Source organism: Leguminivora glycinivorella, chromosome 5 (genome assembly GCF_023078275.1).
Source record: "Leguminivora glycinivorella isolate SPB_JAAS2020 chromosome 5, LegGlyc_1.1, whole genome shotgun sequence".
In the NCBI taxonomy this organism is placed as follows: Eukaryota; Metazoa; Arthropoda; class Insecta; order Lepidoptera; family Tortricidae; genus Leguminivora; species Leguminivora glycinivorella.
The window spans coordinates 7,469,589-7,495,151 of record NC_062975.1 but is presented as its reverse complement, the minus strand read 5'-3'; the positions used below and the strand labels follow the sequence as shown (position 1 = coordinate 7,495,151).

At 37.3% G+C, this 25,563-nt stretch overlaps 2 protein-coding genes across 3 annotated transcripts in view; one reads left to right on the top strand and one right to left on the bottom strand.

Annotated features, from left to right (window-relative positions):
- The window catches only part of LOC125226145 (calcyphosin-like protein), an 83,621-nt gene that overhangs the window by 38,862 nt on the left and 19,196 nt on the right, over positions 1 to 25,563 (bottom strand). The window contains exon 1 of one of the 2 annotated variants that reach the window (XM_048130040.1): positions 8,639 to 8,675. The exons of the other annotated variant lie outside the window; for it this stretch is intronic. Within the exon in view, the coding sequence (XP_047985997.1) occupies positions 8,639 to 8,660 (22 nt within the window). The 5' untranslated portion in view covers positions 8,661 to 8,675. Of the gene's footprint in view, positions 1 to 8,638; positions 8,676 to 25,563 lie in introns of those variants that run through there. 2 annotated transcript variants of the gene reach the window in all.
- On the top strand, positions 9,025 to 10,158 carry LOC125226148 (18S rRNA aminocarboxypropyltransferase). The gene is given in 3 exon segments (XM_048130043.1): positions 9,025 to 9,083; positions 9,369 to 9,937; positions 9,940 to 10,158. Coding segments are annotated over 3 exon segments (759 nt in total). The 5' UTR covers positions 9,025 to 9,057; the 3' UTR covers positions 10,104 to 10,158.

Genomic DNA, 25,563 nt, shown 5'->3' with positions numbered 1-25,563 from the left:
CTAGAACATTTCAAATCAACTACATTCAGTTTTACACATTTTGGAACGTTCTAGATCATTCTACAAAATTTCAGAACATTCTATATCAACTACATTCAGTTTTGCACATTTTGGAACGTTCTAGATCATTCTAGAAAATATTAGAACTTTTCGGAACATTCTATATCAACTACATTCAGTTTTACACATTTTGGAACGTTCTAGAACATTATATATAAAAAACATTCAGTTTTACACATTTTGGAACGTTTTAGATCATTCTAGAAAATATCAGAACTTTCCAGAACATGAAGTTTCTAGAACTTTCTAGAACATTCCAGATCGATTGAAACATTTACACAAATTCTGGACTTTTCTAGATCAATCCAGAAATTTTTAGAACTTTCCAGATGTACAGATGTATAAGTACAGATGCACTTACCCACATTTTTTATATTGCGTGACACATTTAAAATTATATTGCGTGATACAGAAGTACAGATGTGCAGTACAGAAGAAGGACAGATATATATTTTTTTAACATTTTCGCCACCCACTTCCACCCACCGCGACCAAACTCTTACTTTCATCTAGAGACCAAGGGGTATTTACCACCCGAACGGGGGGTTGATTGGAATTGATGGTGATAGAGAAAACCCCGGACATACGTACATTAGCGTTAGCATTTTATATATATATATATATATATATATATATATATATATATATATATACATATGATATAGATTATGTGACGCCATAACAGCCACAACCATAGGAAGAACGGTATTACCATATTTAGTTTAGAGTTAGCTCATTACTCGTTAAATACTCGTATTACTAGGTAATCTAAAATAAAAAAAAACAAGAATACATTATGGTGCAAACGGTGCGTACGGAGTATACATTCAATTCATCTTTTTAACCGTCGCCACATATAACTAGGGACATACTACGCGGACGTCCGTCGTAAATCGACCGCGACCGCGACCGATCAGTGTGCACGGCACAAAACATCCAGCGAGCCAGATTTCGATCGGACGTCCATGCGCTCAAGGCCACGTCCACGTCCGTCGACCGATAGTTTGCACGGTTATATGTAATTTCATTGTCCAGATTCCCGTCCGCGGTCGATTTACGACGGACGTCCGCGTAGTATGTTCCTAGCTTATCTCTCAAGAAGGACGGTTATCAAGTCGTCTGTATGTTTTTTTTTTTTATGTTTGTTCCTCGATATCTCCGTCGTTACTGGACCGATTTTGAAATTTTATTTTTTTTGATTGAATGTATATGCATACAGATTGGTCCCATTTTTCTCAGAACCCAGTTCTGATGATGGGATCCTGGAGAAATCGAGGGAACTCCTCGAATCTGAAAGGCATACATATGGTGATTTTTGTGCTTTTAAAGGAACAGCATGCATTTAGGTACGGAACAGTGACATTTGGTGCAGTGGAACTGCTGATGATGGCCAGAACGGAACTCTTCAAATCTGAACGGCACGCTTATAGTGACTTTGGTATTTTTATAAGAACAGCATGCACTTTCGTCCAGAACAGTGACATTTGGTGCAGTGGAACTGCTGATGATGGCCAGAACCAAACTCCTCAAATCTGAACGGCACGCTTATAGTGACTTTGCCATTTTTATAAGAACAGCATGCGCTTACGTCTAGAACAGTGACATTTGGTACAGTGGAACTGCTGATGATGGTCAGAACCGAACTCCTCAAATCTGAACGGCACGCTTATAGTGACTTTGGTATTTTTATAAGAACAGCATGCACTGACGTCCAGAACAGTGACATTTGGTGCAGTGGAACTGCTGATGATAGTCAGAACCGAACTCCTCAAATCTGAACGGCACACTCATAGTGACTTTGGTATTTTTGTAAGAAAAGCATGCATTTAAGTTCAGAACAGTGACATTTATTTAGTTATGTTTGTTAAACATATTGAGTTTTCAAGTCAAAGTTTGTCAAGCTTCGATTTCTTATAATATAATCGGATTTCAGATTCAGATTCAGATCTTTATTCATAAAACACAATATTTTACATGTCAATAATATACATAGCAATTTATAAATTAACTTAGTATTATGTAAGCAAGCGACATACAGTTTGGTATAATGTTATTAATTACATATTATTTTTATTTAGGTATTATTATACAATACATGGCTTTATTATTTCGTGCACTCGTCACTTTTACATTTAATCTAATTTAAAGTGTTAGGTTTAGGTACCTACACGAGTCGACAAACTCTTCGATTGTATAACAAGCGAGGTTTAATAATAAAGTTAAAAACAATGTCGCTTTCTATTTGTTTTATCTCCACGGGTAGTGAGTTATACAATCTTGCACCCACGATAGCGAGTGACTTCCGGGTCTTTGCGTATCTGCAACGTGGAACTACTAATAGATCACTTCTACGAGTACTGGAATGAGTGGTGTATGTGCTCAAGTTTGCTCTCACATATTTACAGGCGTTTAGGATATATACACTCGGGAGTGTTATAATTTTAGAATCCTTAAAAAGTTCTTTAGCTGGATAGTCGTATGTCTTTTTCATTAGGAATTGAGGAAACTCCTCATGAGGAATTGAGGAAACTCCTCAAACCTTAACGTTATACGTGTATTCATTTGTGTTGCCATCTAATAATTAAAGCATTAAAAGCAGTTTTAAAAAATACTTACACATTTCTACATAATCCAACATTCGCAAGTAGCTTTCACCAGAACCCGAAAGGCGACGGTTTTTTTTTCTTAAAAATTATTTGGGCACGTCGGCAACATCATCCATAGAACGTCAGATCGTCTGGATACGTAGCCGAATGGCACAAACGCTCACGAAACCAAACGCTCGTAGATATATATCTCTATCGCTCTTGCGTATTGGCGCGACAGAGCCAGACTAACTAAGACTACTTTCGCGGCGTTTCGTTTTCGTTTCGCGTCGCAGAAATGCCATTCGGCTATGGCACCTGGTGGTACAAGGAAGACTGAGAGGTGACCCGGCTAGAGGATGACTGCTACTGAAAAGACCGACCGACCGATAATCGAAGCTGTACTGCGTAATGATCAAGGAAAGTAGTTCTGCGGGAGGAATTGCGACTAAGCTCAAAGATTCCCATAATTAATGGCGAAGGCTATCTACTCTATAAAGAGTGTAATAAATAAGAAGCCTTATAACTTGGCGACGGCCTTGGATGTGGACGTAGATAAGTATTTTTTCTACTCCCGAACTGTTATTCGTCATTTACAGGGTCGTGCATAGATCTTTAAAACCCTACATAAAAGTCTATTCCCCAAAGCCAGCGTCCGCCGACTTTCCACGCACGCAGTATGAAAAAACGCGCGACTATTGGTTTATCTAGGGATGTCACGAAAAACATTCGCGAAAATGCGAATATTCAGAATGCGAATGAATGCGAACCGAATGCGAATATCGCTGAATTTCATAAAAAACCAAGCAATTAAAAATGCTTACTATTGGTCAAAATGCCGAGTACGAACTTCACGCCGTACGAATTTGAGCTATCTGCGCATGCGCGAGTCGACCGTAGGCAATTGGAGCGGCCGGCGCGGGCGAGGAACCGACATTCGCAAAACATTCGCATCGTTTGAAGCGAATGCGAATGTCAATGCAAATGTTTAGAATCATTCGCATATGCGAATGCGAATGCAAATATTCGCTTTGGCCGACTAGGCCGACTACCGACTAGTCGGCGCTTGGGTTGCCAAAACATAATTTTCGACTAAATTCACATTTTGAATGTCATTTTTGGTCCTTGGAACGCGCTTTTCATGATTTTTTACAAGCTCAAAGGTTCATGACAATATTTATGTACATTTTCCATTTTTGACAACCGGCTTGGCTTAGTGGGTAGTGATCCTGCCTATGAAGTTGATAATCCTAGGTAGGATATTTATTTCTGTGATAAATACAGATATTTGTTATTTTGACAAAAAAAAAAGGAATTACGAATACATAGTTACATAATACAACCATAATTTTCAGATGGTAATTTAATTTTGTACTGTTTTTCGATCACTAATGAAGTGCCGACTAATCGGCCCTTTTTGCCGACTAGTCGCCGACTAATCGCCGACTACAAATGTGGACGGATAGTCGGCTTTCCCGACTAGTCGGCGACTAGTCGGTACATCCCTACTGAAAACGCATTGTTTGGCTCTGTAACCATGGCAACGCATTGTTATAACGATACTGCGCGCGGAAGGCTTTGGGCAGCTGAGCTGACAGTGCAAACCCTTGCGTCAAAATACAGGAAACAGTGTGAATTTCACGAAAGCTATTCAAGAAAACTGAAAAACTAAGTGCATGATCGTAGAATAAGTATTGTATGCAACGGTGTTTAACTGAGTCAAAAAAAACTCGTGGTGTCTTAATAACAATTTTCGGCTTCGCCTCAAATTGTTACCCATACCACTCGTCTTTTTTGACCTCCTTTAAACGCCTGTTGCATAAAATACTATATAAGTAGCTAAAAGTGCAGAAGAATCAGAAGAAGCAATCATGTTATGCGGAGAGACTGAGATGTGAACATTGATTCTTATTTCTTCCTCTGGCACGATTGTAGGGAAGTCCAGAACAATGCCAAAGGAACATGGCTGATCATCTATATAGACTAGTCAAACGTGTAATCGTTGACGCTCCGTGGCGAACGATACACGATTGGCTCTGTCGCGCCATGTTAGTTTCCGATACGATAGTTCACCCTATCTAAGTTGCCGACCCACCCATTATTCGACCCATTTTTCTCCTTCCTTCCTTCCGACATCTCGATCTCTAAAAAATCAGGATTGGAAAGGGTCAAAACTGTGTCACGTCCGAAACGTCGGGCCAAATATAAACGTATAGGTAAGTATTACAACACCTCTAAACTACCCCGTTTTAATTTACCAATAATAGACTTATTTCAACACCTGTCTGAAACTACACATCGTACCTTTTCAAAGTATTACCAATCAAATTAAAAGGAAAGTTATTTATCAACTAAATGCCCGTCAGCTGCCCAAAATCCCACCAAACGGATTATTTATGAACGTTAAATTGTCCATCAACGCTATCATTCATCAAATCAACCAGACGATATTCCACCGTAGAAATGGCTTTGACTTTATCGTATCAGGGTACGTAGCCAAATGCACAAACGTTCACGATAATATCTGTTTCGTAGCTATCTATCTCTATCGCTTTTGCGTAGGTATTGGCGCGACAGAGCCAGACCGTATTTCTGTCGGCGTCTGGCATCGACGATTGCCATTCGCCTACGCCGGCTGGTTACCTATAACACTTTCAATCGTAAATAGGTACTATGAAATATTATTACAAAAGCAACTTTCCGTGACGCAAAGAAAATTGAAATTCAGAGAAATATGACGCGATACAAGTTTATAGGGTTAACCTACAAAAAGACCGACTGAGTCACAATCGAACAATATCCGTTGATAATATGTTTTAACGTATTGTTTGCTGAACCTAAAGTTCCTATCTGATGTGCCTATAAATAATAAAAGACACAGATGTCACAGATACTGTATGACACAACATGGTAGCTGATTCGTAATGGTACCTATCACTAATGGACTGTAGGTACATTAGTGCTGTGATAGGTAAATAAGGTACCAGTACTATATGTATTATATATTAGAATAGAATAGAATTCATATATTCAGCCATACATCACTACAAACATCAGAAATAGCAAATACAAAGTAGAAATAGAAATGAGAGGCCGAAATGGTCTCCACTCAGCAATGCAGCTGACACGACAGGCGTGTCAACGGCGCTGGTTTTCTGCGGAACCAGCGAGGTGTGCGGGACAGCATACTGACCCTTTAGCACAACTTGCCTTGTCGCGCGCGAGTCCAATACATCAAACGCGACTTTTAGACGATACGGTAGAGGTCAATTCTCCATACAAACGCTCTCGACTATTTCCTCATTGGTTTTTGAAGATAGAGCAATGATTTTTTCAACACAGATTGTTATTATTTTTATCTGTGTCGGACCGTTTTGATTTTTTTGATATTCTGCTTTTTAAAGATTCTAGAGCCAATCAAAACCTATACCTACCTATATGTTCCACTCCATCCAATGCTTGTAATGTGATACGCAATAAATAATTCTAATTCTAATTCTAAAAATTTCCAAAAACGGCCTTTTTCATTGTGGCGCAAAAAAAAGGTGTGATATATACTCAAGATTGGTAACTAACTTACGAACATACGAAAGTTGGGTACCATAAGTAGGAATATACTAAGTACAATATAAGATTAGCATAGCAGGCAGGCACCATGACGACATGGGTCTATCGATTATACCCATTGTTAAACCCAAACAATAAGTAGGTAGCTACCTAATCGAATTATTTTTTCCTGCTAACTATAGGTACGGTCAACATCATAATAGAATAAAGTACCAAAAGTCATTGTTAGGCGTGTTAGAACGTGAGTAACGTGAGGGATAACGTTTATGACTAAACAGTCCAATACGCATGGGCCAAGTCCGCAGCGTGATCTACAGGATTAGGTATACCCACAGAGAACCTCCTATAGAGTGGCAATTTTGTATATTTTGTTCGCGATACGAGTCACCAGTGCCAGGGGTGCGAGGAGCGAGCGGGGAATGTGTTAAGCGCGCTGTGATTGGCCGTTTCAAGGACGGCGGGCAGTCGCGCCAGATGAAAAGGGACAGAAGTATGACTGTCCCTCTACTGACGCGAAAGTGGCCAATGTAAGTTGACCTATGCCGGCTCTGAATAAATTATAAATATGACTTATTTGTGGAATGTAATGCCGTCTGTTTTTAAATTTGAGCTTCTTGTTACCTTTCCACACCATTTCACACTACAGGTGGATATCTTTAAGGCATCAAAATACCCTTTTCCAATTTTTTAGTGCGAAAAACACGCGCTGCTTTCGGGTCTGTTACTTGGTCGATACTGATCGGGCACGGCGAGCGCCCGCGCTTATATCAGTGCAAATACTAGGAAGGCTGGCGACCGCGAGTCGTCTTGTAATGGATGTCTATAGGGGTTGGTCTGTGGGTATACCTCATTTCGCATTTTCTGACTCAATTAATCCTTAAACCAGGTGTTATCGTGAATTTTTGCGATGGTACCCTTTCACCCACCTACTGCGATCTGACTCAAGCAGTACCTACCATGGAATAATTTTCTAAGTACATTACAGATTACAGAGATAAGTATTTATTATATTATTTAGTATCTCTACAGTGGTCGTTCCGAAATAACTCTCATCATCATCCTCCTTGCGTTATCCCGGTATTTGCCACGGCTCATGGGCATAGCTGAATAGTTAACTTCGATAATCGTTAATCCGTTACTTAAAAAGTTAACTTCGTTAATCGTTAAAGCGATACATTTCGGTAGATTTAACGGAAGTTAAAGTTAATCGATAATCCGTTAACACGTCATAATAACCTAACCTAACCACAAAATTAAAATTTTGAAAAACCCCCGACCGCGACCTAGTGGACCGATTTTCATGAAACATGGCTAAGAACACTCCCGACTAACACAGCTTTCAAATAAAAAAAACTAAATCGAAATCGGTTCATCCGTTCGGGAGCTACGATGCCACAGACAGACACACACACAGACAAACAGACAGACAGACAGACAGACAGACAGACAGACAGACAGACAGACAGACACGTCAAACTTATAACACCCCGTCGTTTTTGCGTCGGGGGTGTTCGTTAGTGATCGATCTAGCACGCCTAATAAGATTTAGAAGATCTCGAATAAGTGATCCAAAGTCGCCAATTGGTCTTTAGACTGTTTATAACCGACGGATCTGCTTTTACCGATAAAACCTAGATTTTGCCGTACTACGGGCTTTTACAGTAGCAGTAAGAACGTGGTTTTCGCGGCGCAGCGAGCCGCTTGGGGTGCTGCTGCTGAATTAACGATTAACGGACTCTATGAAATTTAACGGAAGTTAACGAATCCGTTAACATTTTTTAAAGTTAACTTAAAAGTTAATCCGTTAATCGAAATGTTAACTTCGTTAATTAACGATTAACGGATTAACGAGTTAATGCCCAGCTATGCTCATGGGAGTATTAGGCACTAGTTTTTACGGAATAACTGTGACAGTCTTTAAGACTAAATAATTTTAAGTTCAATAGTCTGCCTGCAATGAGGAACTATTCCGGGCACCGATTGCGCTTTTTACGATCGTTCGAAATTAACGACCTTTGATCCGCTTCGATGCTGACTGTACTCCAATCTACTGCCACATAATAACTTTGGCTTTAAATTGGATAATACTGTAGCTGCCCACTCATGCTTGGCTCCGTTGTAGTCTTCATCGTGCACTAAAATTATATCATTTACTCCACACAAACAAGTACAGCTAGTGCGACTACGATGTGCTCGCATGTGCCACATTGCCACATCCGTGATATGAGCCTGGCGAGAGACCATTAGTAGGACAGTGTGTACTTTGGTCAGGATAGTAATAGTAATATAAATAATACTACTAATCCACTATCTTAGGATCGCCGGTATACCGGCGGCCATCCTCATGACTATAGTCAGCTATCCCTTCCTGTTCCAACTACGTTGGTAAAGTTGCCTGTAAGTAATATACAATAATTTTAAATTACCTGCCATGGAGGCGCTGCTCATCCTTCCTCGTGTAAAATCAATTTTGAATGATTATCAGCTAACTTTAAAAATACAAATTCAATCACCTCTGTAAAAACAATATCTAAAGATGTTAATACTTTGACAGTGACAAATTTATTTGCTCGCTTGCTTATAAAGTTTTTTGGGTAACTTTGGCAACGTGCCTGCTAAATAAACAAATAAATATGAATAGAAAATACTCTAGTCTAGACCAGATATATTTTATTTATTTAAAATGTTATTAAATGTGAGAATTTCGAAAGTAACGAGTAAAATGAATAATACACTTTTTTATTTACAAGTGCCTACTTGAATATTACGAACGCAGCCATTCATCTACAATGACATCATGACATATGACAGCACACGTGACAGTGACATTGACAGCTAACATCTCATGTTGAAATTGTCGAATGCAGTGAGGTTAAATAAAACTTTGTTTTGTTGTATTTATTATAAGCATATTAGGTTTACATCTTGAACGAACACATTACTGTGCTATTAGAGGTGAATGCAATAAACATCACTAACTGGTAATGTTTAAGTTATTAAATGTAGCAGCATACACAAATGTTTTTCCAAGTATTGACAGTGTTTATTTACAAAGAGAAAAATAGTTACTTTACCATTGCATTGTTTTATAAATATGCTGCATTTAATTCACGACAGTGAATTTAAACATGCCTATAACATGTTATTTTATTTCAGCACCATGGCGCCCGGAAAGAACCAGAACAAAAATCGCAGTAAACGGTCCAACCAACATACGGAAAGAGACTATGCAGAGAGACTAAATGAGCTCACTGTAGCGTCGTCAGAAGATAGCAGCGATGGCAGCAGCTCTGACGGAGAAGGAACTGAGGCATCCTTTACAGTAGCCATGTGGGATTTAAATCACTGTGATCCAAAGAAATGCTCCGGAAGAAAACTTCTCCGACACAATATAATAAAAAACTTAAAACTAGGGCAGCGGTTTCCAGGACTAGTGCTATCTCCAGTTGGTACCCAATGTGTCAGTCCTAATGACAAGGATATTATTGAAAAATCTGGACTCGCAGTTATTGACTGTTCATGGGCTAAAATTGACGAAACACCTTTTGGTAGGATGAAATCACCTCACCCCCGGTTGTTGCCATTTTTAGTCGCAGCTAATCCTATAAATTATGGTAAACCATACCAACTGAGTTGTGTGGAGGCATTGGCAGCTGCTATGTATATAACAGGACACAAAAAGGAGGCACAGTTTTACCTTTCTAAGTTTTCATGGGGTCATTCATTTTAGAACTTAATAATGAAGCATTAGATCTGTATGCTGCTTGTACAGACAGTAAAAGTGTTCTGGAAGCGCAGGCAAAATATCTGGAGTCTGCTCAAAAGGAAAAAGACACAAGACCTATGTGGCCTCCCAGCGATAGTGAAACAGAGTCAGAGGAGGACAGCTAGGACTAAAATATTAATCTCGAAAGATTGTTAATTAATTATACCTATTGTAACAATTTCTTATCTTTTTTATTTCATGACTTTCCTTTGATAATATGATTGAATTCATATTGAAGCTATGATGGAAATAGTGCCTGGCCTTCACCTTGAGTATAACAGATAGAACGAAAAAAAAAGCTACTTTTGAGTAAGCTCTATTATTTGAGTATGAACTTTTAAAACAAGATTATGGATAGAATATCAATAATTACCAATACAATGTATATTTCTAAGAACTTCTAGTCGCACACAATTTCATAACACAACGCCATCTACAAGATTACGACTAAACTAAACTCTATGCAAACGTGAGGTCCCCGGTTCCAATTCCAAGAATGACATATCGTTTTGCATTTTTTCTTGTTTTACTCTGTTACTTTTTTATTATAATATTTATAATTAAGAAAAGTAACAAATTTTCTTTATTATAATATTTATAATAAAGAAATCTTTGCTTAAATGAACATGAGGTATACAGAAAAAGAAAGGCACTTTGCTAAAAATAAAATTATTTATTTACTTAAACATAAATTTTCGTAACGTTTATTAATAAACTTCAAAATAATAACACGAGCTTTTTTATAGTCATACTTGTTATGGAGAATTTCTGGCCAAAAGCTGCACTTTTGGATGGAAGCAAGCCGCTTTGCATGGTGATAGCTAGTAGACATCATAGTAAACGATTTTTTCCGAAGATATTGAAATTTCATCCCTTAGGAAACCGAGCGTAGCGAGGTGTTTTATGAAAATGAAAAAATTCTATCTTTTTGTTGTATCGTCCGATTTTGACAAAACGTATCTCAAATGAAAGGTATTGCTTTATGTAATTAAAAAAAATTTTAAACAAAAATTATTATAAAAATAAGATTTTTTTTCGCTACGCTCGTCGTCCTAAGGGATGAAATTATGATATCCTCGGAATTTTTTATTTTATATAGCAATACCTTTCATTTGAGATACGTTTTGTCAAAATTGGACGATACAATAAAAAGATAGAATTTTTTTCATTTTCATAAAACACCTCACTACTAGGGAATACAGAACCGGTACCAGTCCCAGAACCGTGACTGAGATTTCCGGTACTGGGAAAGAACCGGTAAATCCCGGTTCTTCCGTACTTTTTGGTACTGAGGGTTTACTAGTACATTTGTTGAGGTTACATACCTACAATTTAATGTTCCTACTATACAACTCATGATTTAAATAATTCATATGACCTATTATTTTATTCCGTCCTCTTGACTTCGGCGGCAAGTGATTAGAGAGTCGAGTAGGTATAGGACCTATACCTATGGTTTTTATAAACAGACAACAAGTCGGCGCGAACAATACTTACTTTTCTATGATTCAACTTCAAATCATACTTATTTTTCTAATATTCAATTATATATAAAAAAAAGTAAAAAACAACAATATAACTGTTTTTCAAACATATTAAAAAAAATCCGGACCTGGGTCTCGAACTCGGGATCATAGACGTGCAAGTCAAATACACTAACCCCTAAGCCAAAAAACAAGGAGCCGCCCGGCTCAAAATATTGAATCATATTCAGATATGGTTACTCGGCAATGTAATTAATTATTATCTCACTAGACGGCACTTTTAAACATTGAAAATAGCGCCATCTGTAAATAACTCGAAAACTAAGAGGTACCAGCGACGATAACTCGCGTTAAGTAGGCCGTGTAGCGATGTACTGAGTTACATCATCATCATATTATTTAAGAGCCAGGCTCTTGTCTGTGGAGTAATCGCCATTCCGTTCTTTTCTCTGCCGCTTTTTTGAGGTCCTGATACCTCACTACGTTGGTCTTCTCTTTAAGTTGGTCTAAAAACGCACGCCTCGGTCTTCCCCTGCCTCTCCTCTTTTCTATTCGCCCTTCGATTATTGATTTTATGTAAGTATCGTGCCGTATCAGGTGCCCCAACATGTTTCCCCTTCTAGTACTGAGTTCACAGAGAACCTCCTATAGAGTGGCAATTTTGTATATTTTGTTCGCGATACGAGTCACCAGTGCCAGGGGTGCGAGGAGCGAGCGGGGAATGTGTTAAGCGCGCTGTGATTGGCCGTTTCAAGGACGGCGGGCAGTCGCGCCAGATGAAAAGGGACAGAAGTATGACTGTCCCTCTACTGACGCGAAAGTGGCCAATGTAAGTTGACCTATGCCGGCTCTGAATAAATTATAAATATGACTTATTTGTGGAATGTAATGCCGTCTGTTTTTAAATTTGAGCTTCTTGTTACCTTTCCACACCATTTCACACTACAGGTGGATATCTTTAAGGCATCAAAATACCCTTTTAAACTCTATTGATGTCTAAAAGCGCCATCTACCTCGTTATCTACAAGTTACGTACTATGATTTCTAACGCAGCCGGCCCGCACGGTATGTACGCTCACGGTTACTAAGTAAAGTAGTCTACAATGCATAGATGGCGCTGTAGGAAATAAAGTTGTAAATCAAGTTTATGGGGTTCGTGGACCGGTAGAGTAGAGTCAGAGCTACTGTTCGTTAGTTTGCGATTGCGTTCGAATGCGTGAGCTGGTTTTGTAGCGCTCGAATTCTACGTCGGAAACTCGCGGAGAAACTTGTTTGGAACTTTCTTTGAGTGGTGAAAATAAGTGTGAGTGATTATTGTGTGTGTTATTATTTGAAGTGACGAAATACTTGCAACTTTGGAGTTAAGGTGGGCAATTAGTTCCAGGACTTTAAAGGTAAGTTTAAGTTGAGTGCAACCTGTCGCGCAGGTGTCTCAAGTCACTAACCTCTTTGATGAATAAGGTCTACTTACAACTTTTGATCGTGATTGGTTATTTTATTATTTCATTCATGCCGATGTTTCTGTTATCGGTTGAAAAAGGTAAAGTAGAATTTTTAAAGTTTCTTTAGCGGTATCTTATTTGAGGTAGTTAGTATAGTTACGTAGGTAACGTAGGCTAGGCATCTCTTACGTTATTTTTTGAATTTTGGATTTCATTTAGAGGAGTTCGAATGCAGATATGATTATCTTACCACTTTATAATTACTAGGTATATAAGGAGGTTAAAACACTAGTTTCATTGCAACCAAACGGCTGTAAAGGCTCTCTTTATTGTTCGAAAAACATGCCATGAAACCCTCGCAACGCTCAAGATTCTACTTTCTGAACCACTCGCTCCGCTCGCAGTTCAATATTGGAATCCACGTTAATGGGCGCCATTAGGTACCTTAAGTAGATAAATGATAATAATAAGTAGTTAAACTATTGATGTTATTTTCACCAAAATGATATATTTGAAAAATTTGTAAAATTTATCGTTATTACTAGTAATGCAAGATGTTTGTAAACAATGTTTTGCTACACCCGGAAGGGTGTAGCAAAACAAAACAACACAGGGTCCATTATGTATACGCCCATATCGTCACTACTGTTAAAAAAACTTGTATCTTCGTCTGTCAATGAAAAGAAAATTGTAGTAAGTATGTATGGAATGCATATAGACTTACTACGTTTTAACTTTGAGGAGCAGCGTGAGATACGAGATTTTTTCAAAGTAGTGACGATATGTAACATATTGAAATGCAAATAAATAAAGATCTATCTTTCGCTTGCTTCGGATATCAATATTATTGCAACTTTGCCCCCATGTAATGTACAAATAATTTCTGTTACGACTTATGAGGAAATTATTAGGTAAATTCTTTCTATTATGACTTTTGAGGAAATTATTAAATTTATTTCAACAGGTTCCATGTTATCAAGACGTTTGGGCAGGTCATGATAATACGCCTCCAATATAAAAACTATATGTACCTATTCTATAAATTGGTTGACTTTACTCTACGTAAGTTAATGGTAGACCAACGTTTAAGGTCCAATACTGCTGTCTGAACTGGTCTCGAAAACAAGCGTTTATTTGTACTGTCAAATCGTATATATTCAAATAAATAAAATAAATAAATATTCTGTGTCTGAACCAAAGAATATAATACTCACTAAAAGGTCTGAACTTAAAAAGCGTTCTTTACCTACCTACTTGCTAAACGCAGATTTAAGATAATTTCAGATCATTTACATTAAAAAAAGTACTAGTACTAACGTCAAACTTCTGTCAACCACGTCGAAACATTTACGAGTATATAGGTAAATAATTAAATATTTATATATACCTAATGGATAAAAAAGTGTTTGTACCTATGGGACAGCCCATGAAGTGCTAGTTTGCCAGGTCAAGAAAAGTGGTTCCCATGGTTTTGCTCAATTTCAATTCAAGATGTAGGGTAAGTATTAAAACTGTCTAGCTTTTAGTTTAAGCATCAAGTACCTACTTTTGTTCTAGAGCCCTTTAATCACCGGCGAATTTTATGCAGAAGTCTATGTTGGTACGTAGTCCGATTGTGGTCTGCTCAACAAATGTCAAACCAATGTACCTACTGAAGGAACAATAAGGTAATGTGATCTTTCTATACTAAATTTTGGCCACCCTCAACTTTGCACAGTTTAAATCTGAACCAAAATATACACTCAATGATATGTCTCGATTGTCTCGAACCTTCCTCAAGAATCACTCTTGACTCTTTAGGAAGGTTTAGGTGAAAACCGCATGTATTCCTTCAGTAGTTTTTATCGCTAACAAAATTCATTGCAGACTTGACTTTAATAAAAAGCAGTGATATGTCAATACCAAGAAACAGGAAACTTATGCAGACATTTCAGGGTTAAGGTTTTTCTGACTGTACCGTTTACTTGATCATAATAAATAGCCAATGACCCCTGAAAACCGGTGTCTCAGTGCTGCGTCTATAAGACACAGCTGACGCTGAGTGGCATCCTATTTGGTGTACTAGTTATTAATTACTTGATGTTTTTATCACGTATCTGCCAAATAAATATTTTCTATTCTATTCTAAGACATGCCAAGCTAACTTGGCAGCGATTTTGACAGCTCTGCCTGTAGAAATGTTGCTTTATTTTAAGCGTCTAAGGCCCACTTGCACCAACCACTTAACTCAGGGTTAGTGGGCTGTCATCTGTCAAAAAATTCCGTATAAAATGGTGGGTTAATCCTCGGGTTAACTAACTATGTTATATTTATAACACAGCCCAGTGTGAGAACACGATAACTACTTACTATGAAATTGTGACTCCTTAACCCTTGCGCAGGCGTTATCAAAATGGTTGCCAACGAAGCTTGGCCTGACTCTAAAGGATGAGGTCAAAACTCGCATAGTCCGTAAAACCCAAATCGATAGCAACGCAGAGTGCACGCGGTACTGAGGGCACAGTAATATACCTACGAGCAAGGGTCCTCCCCTCTGACTCATAAAGAGGGTGGCAGGATCTCCCCCTCACTTTTGAGGGTTTGGTCGATATTGCTCTCTTTTGTTTTCGCACTTAGAACTCACTACTAAGTCGATTTAGTGCAATGGTTAGGTTAGTTCCAAAATAGACTAATGAGGTATATTTATATCGGGTGCCAGGAAATTCTAAAGAATCTGAATTTTGTAGAGGAAGCCAGCGGGACCTTAGCAAATAAACCCACGTCATTAGTTCTTACATATTTTACTTTTGACGTATATTACTGTCACGCAGTAACTTTTTAACTATTATTTAAAGCTGTTTTAGTTATCTAATGAATTACGCCAGATAATTGAATTAAAAGTACAGTTCGCCCCAAAACTTTAGGGGTTTCGCGGTCGTTGACCTTTGGGGTACAAAATGCAAGGGGCGGTGCATTATCACTCGATCGATTAGAATAGATACTCATTTTGTCAGTCAAATTATCCCATTTATTGTTGCAATGATCTTTATGGCACACATTTGTTGATTTTTCCGCTACAACTACGATCGAATTATAAGGCGACAGGTACTTACAGTTAGCATCGAATACTGTGCAAATGTCTATAGGCCAGCAAGCGCCAAATATGTATATCCCTAACATCTAAGTAACATACCTTTGTCATGAAAGAAAAGTATGGAAACGGATTATATCGCGTGTAATGAATTAACAATTCATCCCGACGTTGAATTGACCACGAACGCTGTAAAGTGTTTGAAACGTCGGGATGAATTTTAAATTCATTATACGCGATATAATCCGTTTCCATAGTTTTATTTCATGAGTAACTATCGCGGTAACCGGCGAAGACAATATATTATACCTTTGTCATCTTAATGATAATTATGTGTTCCCCAGTATATTTGACGCTTTGGCTGGCATAGTACCTATATCTATGCTGACTGCACGTGTTTATAACTAATTTAAGATAAAAAAAACTCTGCCATAATATTAACGCAAATAATTTTATTTACAGTGAAACAGTGCGTTAGTGTTCGTTTTGATAAGTGAGACTTTCTGCACTTCCTGCGATAGCAAGTTTTTAATTAGGTACATAGTACCATAGCTGGGCACCGTTAATCAAATAGTTAACTTCGATAATCGTTAATCCGTTACTTAAAAAGTTAACTTCGTTAATCGTTAAAGCGATACATTTCGGTAGATTTAACGGAAGTTAAAGTTAATCGATAATCCGTTAACACGTCATAAAAATAGGACTCCACTGTAGGTATTATGTATTTATATTTAATAAGTATCCACCAAAAAGCATTAAAACATGTGACGCCAATTGGTAAAAAACCGAAATGTAATAATTACGGTCTCTTCGGGCTTTTACCGCCGTTGGTTGGCTAAATCCTAGGTTTTACTTCGGATTGGTAATTATTGGGTCATTCATGCGGTCGCGATCGTGGTGCGTTGGTTCTTCAGATTGAGATTTGAGATGACAACTCGATGTTGTGGGCCACGATAACACGGTAGAGTAATATAAGGCCCGCGCCGGACTCTCGATGTGTCGGTTGCGCGATTTGTCTGTCATGCCTGATGATTGCACTATTTATTTGCACACTATTCCCAGGTTAGTGATCGATCTAGCACGCCTAATAAGATTTAGAAGATCTCGAATAAGTGATCCAAAGTCGCCAATTGGTCTTTAGACTGTTTTATAACCGACGGATCTGCTTTTACCGATAAAACCTAGGTTTTGCCGTACTATGAGCTTTTACAGTAGCAGTAAGAACGTGGTTTTCGCGGCGCAGCGAGCCGCTTGGGGTGCTTGATTAACGATTAACGGACTCTATGAAATTTAACGGAAGTGAACGAATCCGTTAACATTTTTTAAAGTTAACTTAAAAGTTAATCCGTTAATCAAAATGTTAACTTCGTTAATTAACGATTAACGGATTAACGAGTTAATGCCCAGCTATGCATAGTACCTACATATGTGGAGTACGTAGTAATTTATAAATCATATTTTTTACTGCTTTTCTAAGACATACTTGTAGTTTTCGCAAATCGGTAAAAATCGTACTGAAGGAAAGAGCGCTTCAATGTCGGGTGTCGGGTATAATAAAATTAAAGGTACTTATTGTTTTTTTAATCGCTGAGAGTTAGCTGGTCACACAATATAGCAATTAGGTCCCAAAGTATTATGCCTCCAACTATAGTGCATTTGTTGACAAAAGTAAGTACATTATGTTTAATGATCAAGATAAACGATTCGATCGATTCAACTTTAACAACATGAAGAAGATGATGAACTAAATAAGAGATGAATCCTTAGTTCCTTAGCTTCTTTACCTTTTTATCAGGAAAACGGTAAAGCATTAAATTATTACTGAAATTTAAATCGGATCTTGTCAATCGCCGTTTGAGAAAACGTGAATATCAAACAAAAAAACGAAAATAATCTCAGTATCTTCCAATTCAAAGCATAAAAATAGGCATAATTTAAGTCTCGGAGGAAATAAAAGCATTTCTTTGTCAAGATGTTATCACTTCTCGACAATTTAGGTATTTTATTATTGAAATCGATAAAAAATTGATCGAGACGGTAATTCTGAACAAGCTACTTGATTTTCTTCCGTTTGTTTTCCATTCGTATTTTATTTACTGAATGATAACGAGGTCTTAGAATATATCAGAAAATTTCATTGTATTCTATGCAGCATATGCAGGTGTTTTTACTAAACAAACATCTTGTTGTTAGATGGTTTTACTATAGGTATTTACTGAAGGTTGTCAGTTTGGTTATTCTTGTTCAGATTTAAAAAGCTTTTCGATTAGTGTGTAGGGTCTTATCGAGCTTGACCGGTCACGGGTCCCGATTTGGTATTCTTTTCTAAGAAACCGATTTTCAGTCTTTTCCTTCAGCTACCGTAACAGCGATTGTTAATTGACCTACCATGTCACAGCTTGAGATGGCTGTATCCTGTAACATTAGCTATATAACTTGCGTCTATGCATAATTTGATAAAAATCGTGACTATTTTTAACCGCCTTCCAAATTTCAAGGGAAGGGGTTCTCAATTCGTCTGTATTTTTTTTAATGTTTGTTCCTCGATATCTCCGTCGTTACTGGACCGATTTTGAAATTTTTTTTTGATTGAATGTATAAGTATACAGATTGGTCCCATTTTTCTCAGAACGCAGTTCTGATGATGGGATCATGGAGAAATCGAGGGAACTCCTCAAATCTGAAAGGCATACATATGGTGATTATTGTGTTTTTAAAAGAACAGCATGCATTTACGTACGGAACAGTGACATTTGGTGCAGTGGAACTCCTGATGATGGTCAGAATGGAACTCCTCAAATCTGAACGGCACACTTATAGTGACTTTGGTATTTTTATAAGAACAGCATGAACTTACGTCCAGAACAGTGACATTTGGTGCAGTGGAACTGCTGATGATGGTCAGAACGGAACTCCTCAAATCTGAACGGCACACTTATAGTGACTTTGGTATTTTTATAAGAACAGCATGAACTTACGTCCAGAACAGTGACATTTGGTGCAGTGGAACTGCTGATGAAGAGTGAGCCGCCCCTGGTTAGAGTTCCGTTCTGATAATCATTCTCATCTGTAAGTACTTCAGAATCATCCAAATTTCAAAATTGGTTCACAGGTTGATATATACAGACGAATTGATAACATAATCCAACATTTGAAAGTATTTATCACCAGAACCCCAAAGGAAGGCGGTTTTTTTTTCTTAAAAATTATTTATACACAAGTTAATTGTTTTTATAAAGAATTGAAGAAATGGTTAGTCAAAAATGCATTCTACGATGTAAAAGATTTTTGTGACATTTAAACATTTATGTAATGTAATCCAATTATTATTCTAATTATTTAACTGTTGACGTGTAATGTATCTGTGCATTTACGAAATAAATGAATATGAATATGAATATCACCATGATAGATTAAACTGATAAAACTTTATAGTTTTCTGACTCTCTTTACGTCTTGTTAATAAGCTCTTTATCGATATGAATCAAGATGTCGTTAGATAAAACTAGCGTCTAAACCAGTTTTCGTGGTCAAGTTATGTAATTGAATTTTATGACCGCCTTGAAACGCGTTAAGCATAAATAATTGCTATTATGCTCTAAATTTTGGTAAATTGTCGTAAATAATCAACAAAATCAGTTTACAGATCTTTTCATTGGTTGAGTTTGAATGGTTCCATTTTCCATTGTAAAATCTAGTAGATCTATACTACAGGTTGAACGCGATTACTTCAATATAATTATTTTACCTGTACAAAACGCGCGAACTTAAAGTTTTAGGTATAATCAATACAAATTAAAATTTAAAATCTTCAATAAACTCGCCGTCATAATCTTTTTATCCCGGGCTGTGTTTTATTACAACTGCACCGCATATTTAAATAACCAGTAATTAAGTCTGTTCGAAGAAAAGCTTATACTATACATAATATGAATATTATCATATTGCTGAAAAAAGTAGAATAATAACCAAAATAACATCTACAGAGCCATTGCTGCGAGTTCTTGACTTTCAGAATTACTTTACGCAATAGCGAAGCAAATGTCACAGATAATGACATTCATTGCATGGATGAACTGAACAGCGCCCCCATACGGCGTTCTAAGGTACTAACCAAAAATTACATACATTTCCCGTGACTTTTACGGTGCTTTTACGCTATTCTTTAAAGTCAAAAACTTATACCATAGGCTACGATAGCTTATCTAAAGTATCTAAACACGTATTTCACCAACATAAAAGTTAAGTAGGTACGCCGCAACGCCGCACGCTTCTACCCCGCGCGGTTATGATTTCAAAGATTCCCCTCCTGAAAAGTTCTCAACTTCCTAGCATGACTATTCGAAATAACCGTGACGGCACGGCACCTTGTTAAGGCTGGGGTGTAAATTACTTTGCGTTTTGCTTTAGTGCGCTCTGGTGGCCTTTTAAGAAGTCTATTGCGAATCATTAAGGCAGTCGACGGCACAGACAGACGGATTTTATGTAAGTGAACTTACTAAAATAACGGCATAATTATGTACCTATTTACCTACATTTGATAGCAAATGAACCAAAAAATGAATACTCTTGAAACTGAAGGAACGATTTTTATCAATGAAGGTGTTTCAAGTAAAAACCGGTATCGAAATAGGACGACTGAGTGCTATCATGTCACAGAGCACACAGTCATTGACGCCAAAATCAAATTAGACAAATTCGCTTTATTCGGCATTATTTTTATTTACTAGTTTTGCCCATGGCTTCGCTCGCGTTAAATTCGGAAATTGCGAAATGCTCCATAAAATTACAAACTTCCACCCCCAACCCCCAATTTTAGCGAAGTAAGGAGGTTAGAAAGAGGCAAAAAGTAGCCTATGTCACTCTCCATCCCTTCAACTATCTCCACTTAAAAAATCACGTCAATTCGTCGCTCCGTTTTGCCGTGAAAGACGACAAACAAACAGACACACACTTTCCTATTTATAATATTAGTATAGTACCTATGGAAGTTTATTTCCTACATAGACTAGACACTTTTCACAAGTTTCCGGCCATATTTTACTCTACAAAACAATTCTTATTCCGTTTTAATGCTGATTTGGAGTTAGTTTCGGAAAGTTGTGACTTGTTTTATTGTCTTATGAATGCCCCAAGTTGGAATTTAATTCTAACTCTAAGCTAAGAGCGGAGTTTGAAACAGTTGTCTTGTGAGTCGGAATGAGCAATGACGTGGACCTAAAGTATAACAATTCATTATATTTTGGACATTCTTGGCGGGTACGTAGGTATGTCTTTAAGTTATGACAAAAATATCTGTAAAGTCTTGAATGCCTAGTAGGTATAAGTGCGTTTTCACACTATCCGATCCGATATCGGAAGTCTTGAATCCCATACATTAGGCGCCATCTTGGATAGAAATCCTTACGATATCGGATCGGATGTGAAAAAAATCGAGGTAGTAAGTACTATGCATGGAGAAATTATGAATGAATTCATTGATAAATTCGCCATGCACTTTTGCAGCTAATAATAGTACCTTATATTTTTTTAGGTGTAGGTAATACCTGGTCTACGCCTGGCCTGACGCTGTTTATTTTTTACAGTAAAACGAATTTAATTTGTCCTCAGCCTCGCTTAGACGGTAATGACTAGTGAGAAGTGCTCGTAATTTATTGAAAAAGCAAGTTCAGACAATTTTATTGACTAGTAAACAATTTCTGTCAAAATTCATCCTTTTCACTAGATTACCTCCAATCGATTTCGTATTGTGAAGGAAAATGTAACTTTTTATAATACCGATACCCGTGTTGAATGGTAAATAACTGAATATCGGCGCTACCCCAGTGCATAAATTTCGATTTTTAAAACCTTTTACCCAAGCCTCGAGCCTCGAATCTTCTTCGTTTTTCTGTTTGTCTATGTCCGCGGCCGATCGTAATATGATCGTCAAATTAATAGGCATAATTATCGAGAAACGTGAACTTGGTTATCTTTTTTTACTGCGTCCTCGAGGCTCTTTTATTTATATACAGTTTGGCTTTCAGTATCTGAAACAACCAAACCTAACCTATTCAATATTTATTGGTTTAATAATTGTCTACTATCGAAACATTAGCATTACAAAGGATCTTGATTGAACGATCGGCCGCCGACATTCATGATAATCATGATATAGGTAGACCTAGGTACTCTACAAGCTGTGTTTGCTCAGTAGTAGGGTCATAAGTGAGTCTATATTCATCAAAACTATATCCTCCTGTCCACTAGGATAATGTATGCGTGGAAACATATTAAAATGCCGCCGCCGCGCCGACACGTATAAAAACATCTCACCCCTGTGTCGTTAGCGCTAACACCTCATTTGAATATTTTTGTGATGCTTCATGCATTAATCATAAATCAAAAACTAAGTGTGTGTAATTAAAAATTAACTTTTTAACAAAAAATAAAACCGCCTTCAAAAATAAGCGCGTTACAAAACACGGAGAAACTAAAAAGCAAAAAATAATAAACCTTTGAATTCAGATTTCTTATCGTATTGCAATAATCTAAACAATTAAACATAAACATCCAAATTATAAACAAATCAATTATTTTTGTGGTCGGTACCAGACCTGTTCGTCGCCTTGCTATTGCCTGTTTGCCCCACCCAACCATACACAGGCTGGTACCGACTCCAAAAATAATTGATTTGTTTATAATTTGGATGTTTAGATTATTGCAATACGATAAGAAATCTGAATTCAAAGGTTTATTATTTTTTGCTTTTTAGTTTCTCCGTGTTTTGTAACGCGCTTATTTTTGAAGGCGGTTTTATTTTTTGTTAAAAAGTTAATTTATTTGTTGATTTTTAGTGGTTCCTAGTGATATTATATGTATCAGTCCGAATATATGTACAGTAGTGAAAGAATTATCCTTTAACTCCTAACCATTGAGGAGTTGACCTTCCATCATCAGCTCAGCCACATAAAATTACTACCGTCAGGCGTAAATACTGGTGTACCTTTGAAAAATACACTAAAAACATTACATGTGCCTATAACATTTGAAGAGTTCCCTCGATTTCTCCAAGATCCCATCATCAGACCCTGACTTGGTGCCAATGGGACCATCTCGGGGTTATACCCGTTCGATCAAAAAAAAATTTTGAAAATCGGTCCACGATTCTCGGAGATATCGAGTAACATACATACAAAAAAAAAAAAAAAAAAAAAAAAAAACATTCAGTCGAATTGAGAACCTCCTCCTTTTTTGAAGTCGGTTAAAAATGGAATTATGGCTTAATAACTTTGCGCGGAGAAAAAACTGCCAACTTTCGCTGGGGGTTGTAAATTTGCCTACATTCGATTTCTTTAGTTCATTGTTTTTCAGTTGAGTTTTAATGTTGATATACTGGAAAATGTACAAGAAAAACATTATAGTTTTGTCGCCAATATGGTTTTGGTGCTACTCTGTTTGTCCGTCTGTCTTATTGTTTCAAAACATTTAAAACTGACCAGTTGACCATATACGAGTATGTACATTAATATTTTATTATCACTAAACTACGACAGTGTTTTTAAAAAGCTTTAAAACTTAAGTACTGAGGCTTTTACAGCGTAACTTTTTATGAACGTCAGTTTGTTTCACTTCGCGAGTCGATTACGCCGTTAATCGCAAACAATGTAAGTGTAATTCCAATGTTGCCTACGACGATTAGATAACAAAGTTTCCCTATCAGCGTCTGCATTGCTCGTTTTGGAATGAGGCGCAGTAAAAATAATAGCAGTATTTTAATTGCAAAGAAATATCGATACATAGAAATATCGTGATTTTATACATAATTGCGAAATGTGAGGATCACCTTAATTATAAACATCGGAGGCGCGTAACTTCAAACTCTGATGCCATAGAAAAATCCTACTCGTTGAATAAAACTGGAATCAGAGTTTTCGGCGTTGATGCCGCCGGTGTTACCTACTGAACAAGTGTGATTACACCTACATCACAAATATCACAATCATGACAGCAATATCGCGGCAAAAATCTCATTGAATCAAGAAAATCCATTGACAGATACTGCATGCAGCGACACAAAATCTGCAGCAGTAAAATAAATAAATAAATATTGAGGACACCTTACACAGATCAACTTAGCCCCAAACTAAGCAAAGCTTGTACTATGAGTGCTAAGCGACGATATACATACTTAAATAGATACATACATACTTATATACATAGAAAACATCCATGACTCAGGAACAAATATCTGTGCTTATCACACAAATAAATGCCCTTACCGGGATTCGAACCCAGGACCGCGGTTTAGCAGGCAGGGTCACTACCGACTGAGCCAGACCAGTCGTCAACAGTAATATCGCAACAGTCTTATTGCAGCTTACATATGTACGATATACCGTCTATACCGTTTGGTATTTTCTTTTTAAGAGTTATATACCGTATACTGCTTATAATAGTTAAACGGGAAGTACGGGAACCTGGCAGTTAATAGCAACCACAATATAAGTAGTTTTGGAATGGCTTAGGTATGTGCAATTTATAACGGGTATAAGTATTATGATGTTTTCAGGTGTTATGTACTGTGTTATCTTAATTATATCTGTTGGATAGTAAACTTAATTTGAAATCGTAGAATCAGGCGTGAGTTGAAATGTTTATTACGGTTAACGGTCCCAATGCCGCTAAATGTAATTATAATTCGTAATTTGTAATCAAACGACCTGCGCGTTTCGTGTGATAACATTTATGTTGGATAAAGATTGGTTCGGTTAACATAAATTAACAATTTGCGCGACTAGAAAACGTGGATACTGAATGTGCCGTCGGAAAGTTCCAAAAATCTCAATATTTCTAGTTGATAACATTTTTGGACCTCATGTTTTTGTCGGTAGCTAGGAAAAATCGATTCACCCTCCGATGCAGACTCATTACATTCAAATTCAACTAATCTTAGAGCCAAAACAAGATCAATTTCAAACCAAAATCCTGGAACGCCTGTCAACTCCAATTATATCCAAAACTTATCTCATGCAGCCCTAACTGTAACTCAACACTCATATTGTGATGCTGCATCCACACATGTATGGTATTCGGGGAATATTCCTGACGGTGTCTCTTTCATTTCCCTCGGTTAGCGAGAGATGGCATCACGAACATTCGCCGAATCACTTTTGATTCAGTTTAATACGAAGCAAAATCCACTCGCGCCAGAGCGCACCCTGTTGTTATACAAAGGAAAACAAACACCGGGGTTTCCCGCCAAAACACGCGCCATGTTCCAAAATGGCGGCCGACTCTTTACGACTCCCGTGAAAATTATGGCCTTGTTCGTATGTTCAACTTTTATATCCGCCGTGTTTACTACACCGCCGTTATGATATTACGGCCAAAATGCACGAACTCAAACTTATGGATTACCTGTAGACGGTTATGATGCTTTGAAAATTTCCTTCTGAAAGTGTGCTTGCTGCAAAGAGCTCAACTTGACAGGTGTAGGTAGATAGATAGACTAGGAATTGACAGTCCATAAGGTCATATTTCATTAGAATTTTGGAAATGTATAGTTTACCTACCCTCTGCTTATTATCAACATGTCTATACGTTTATA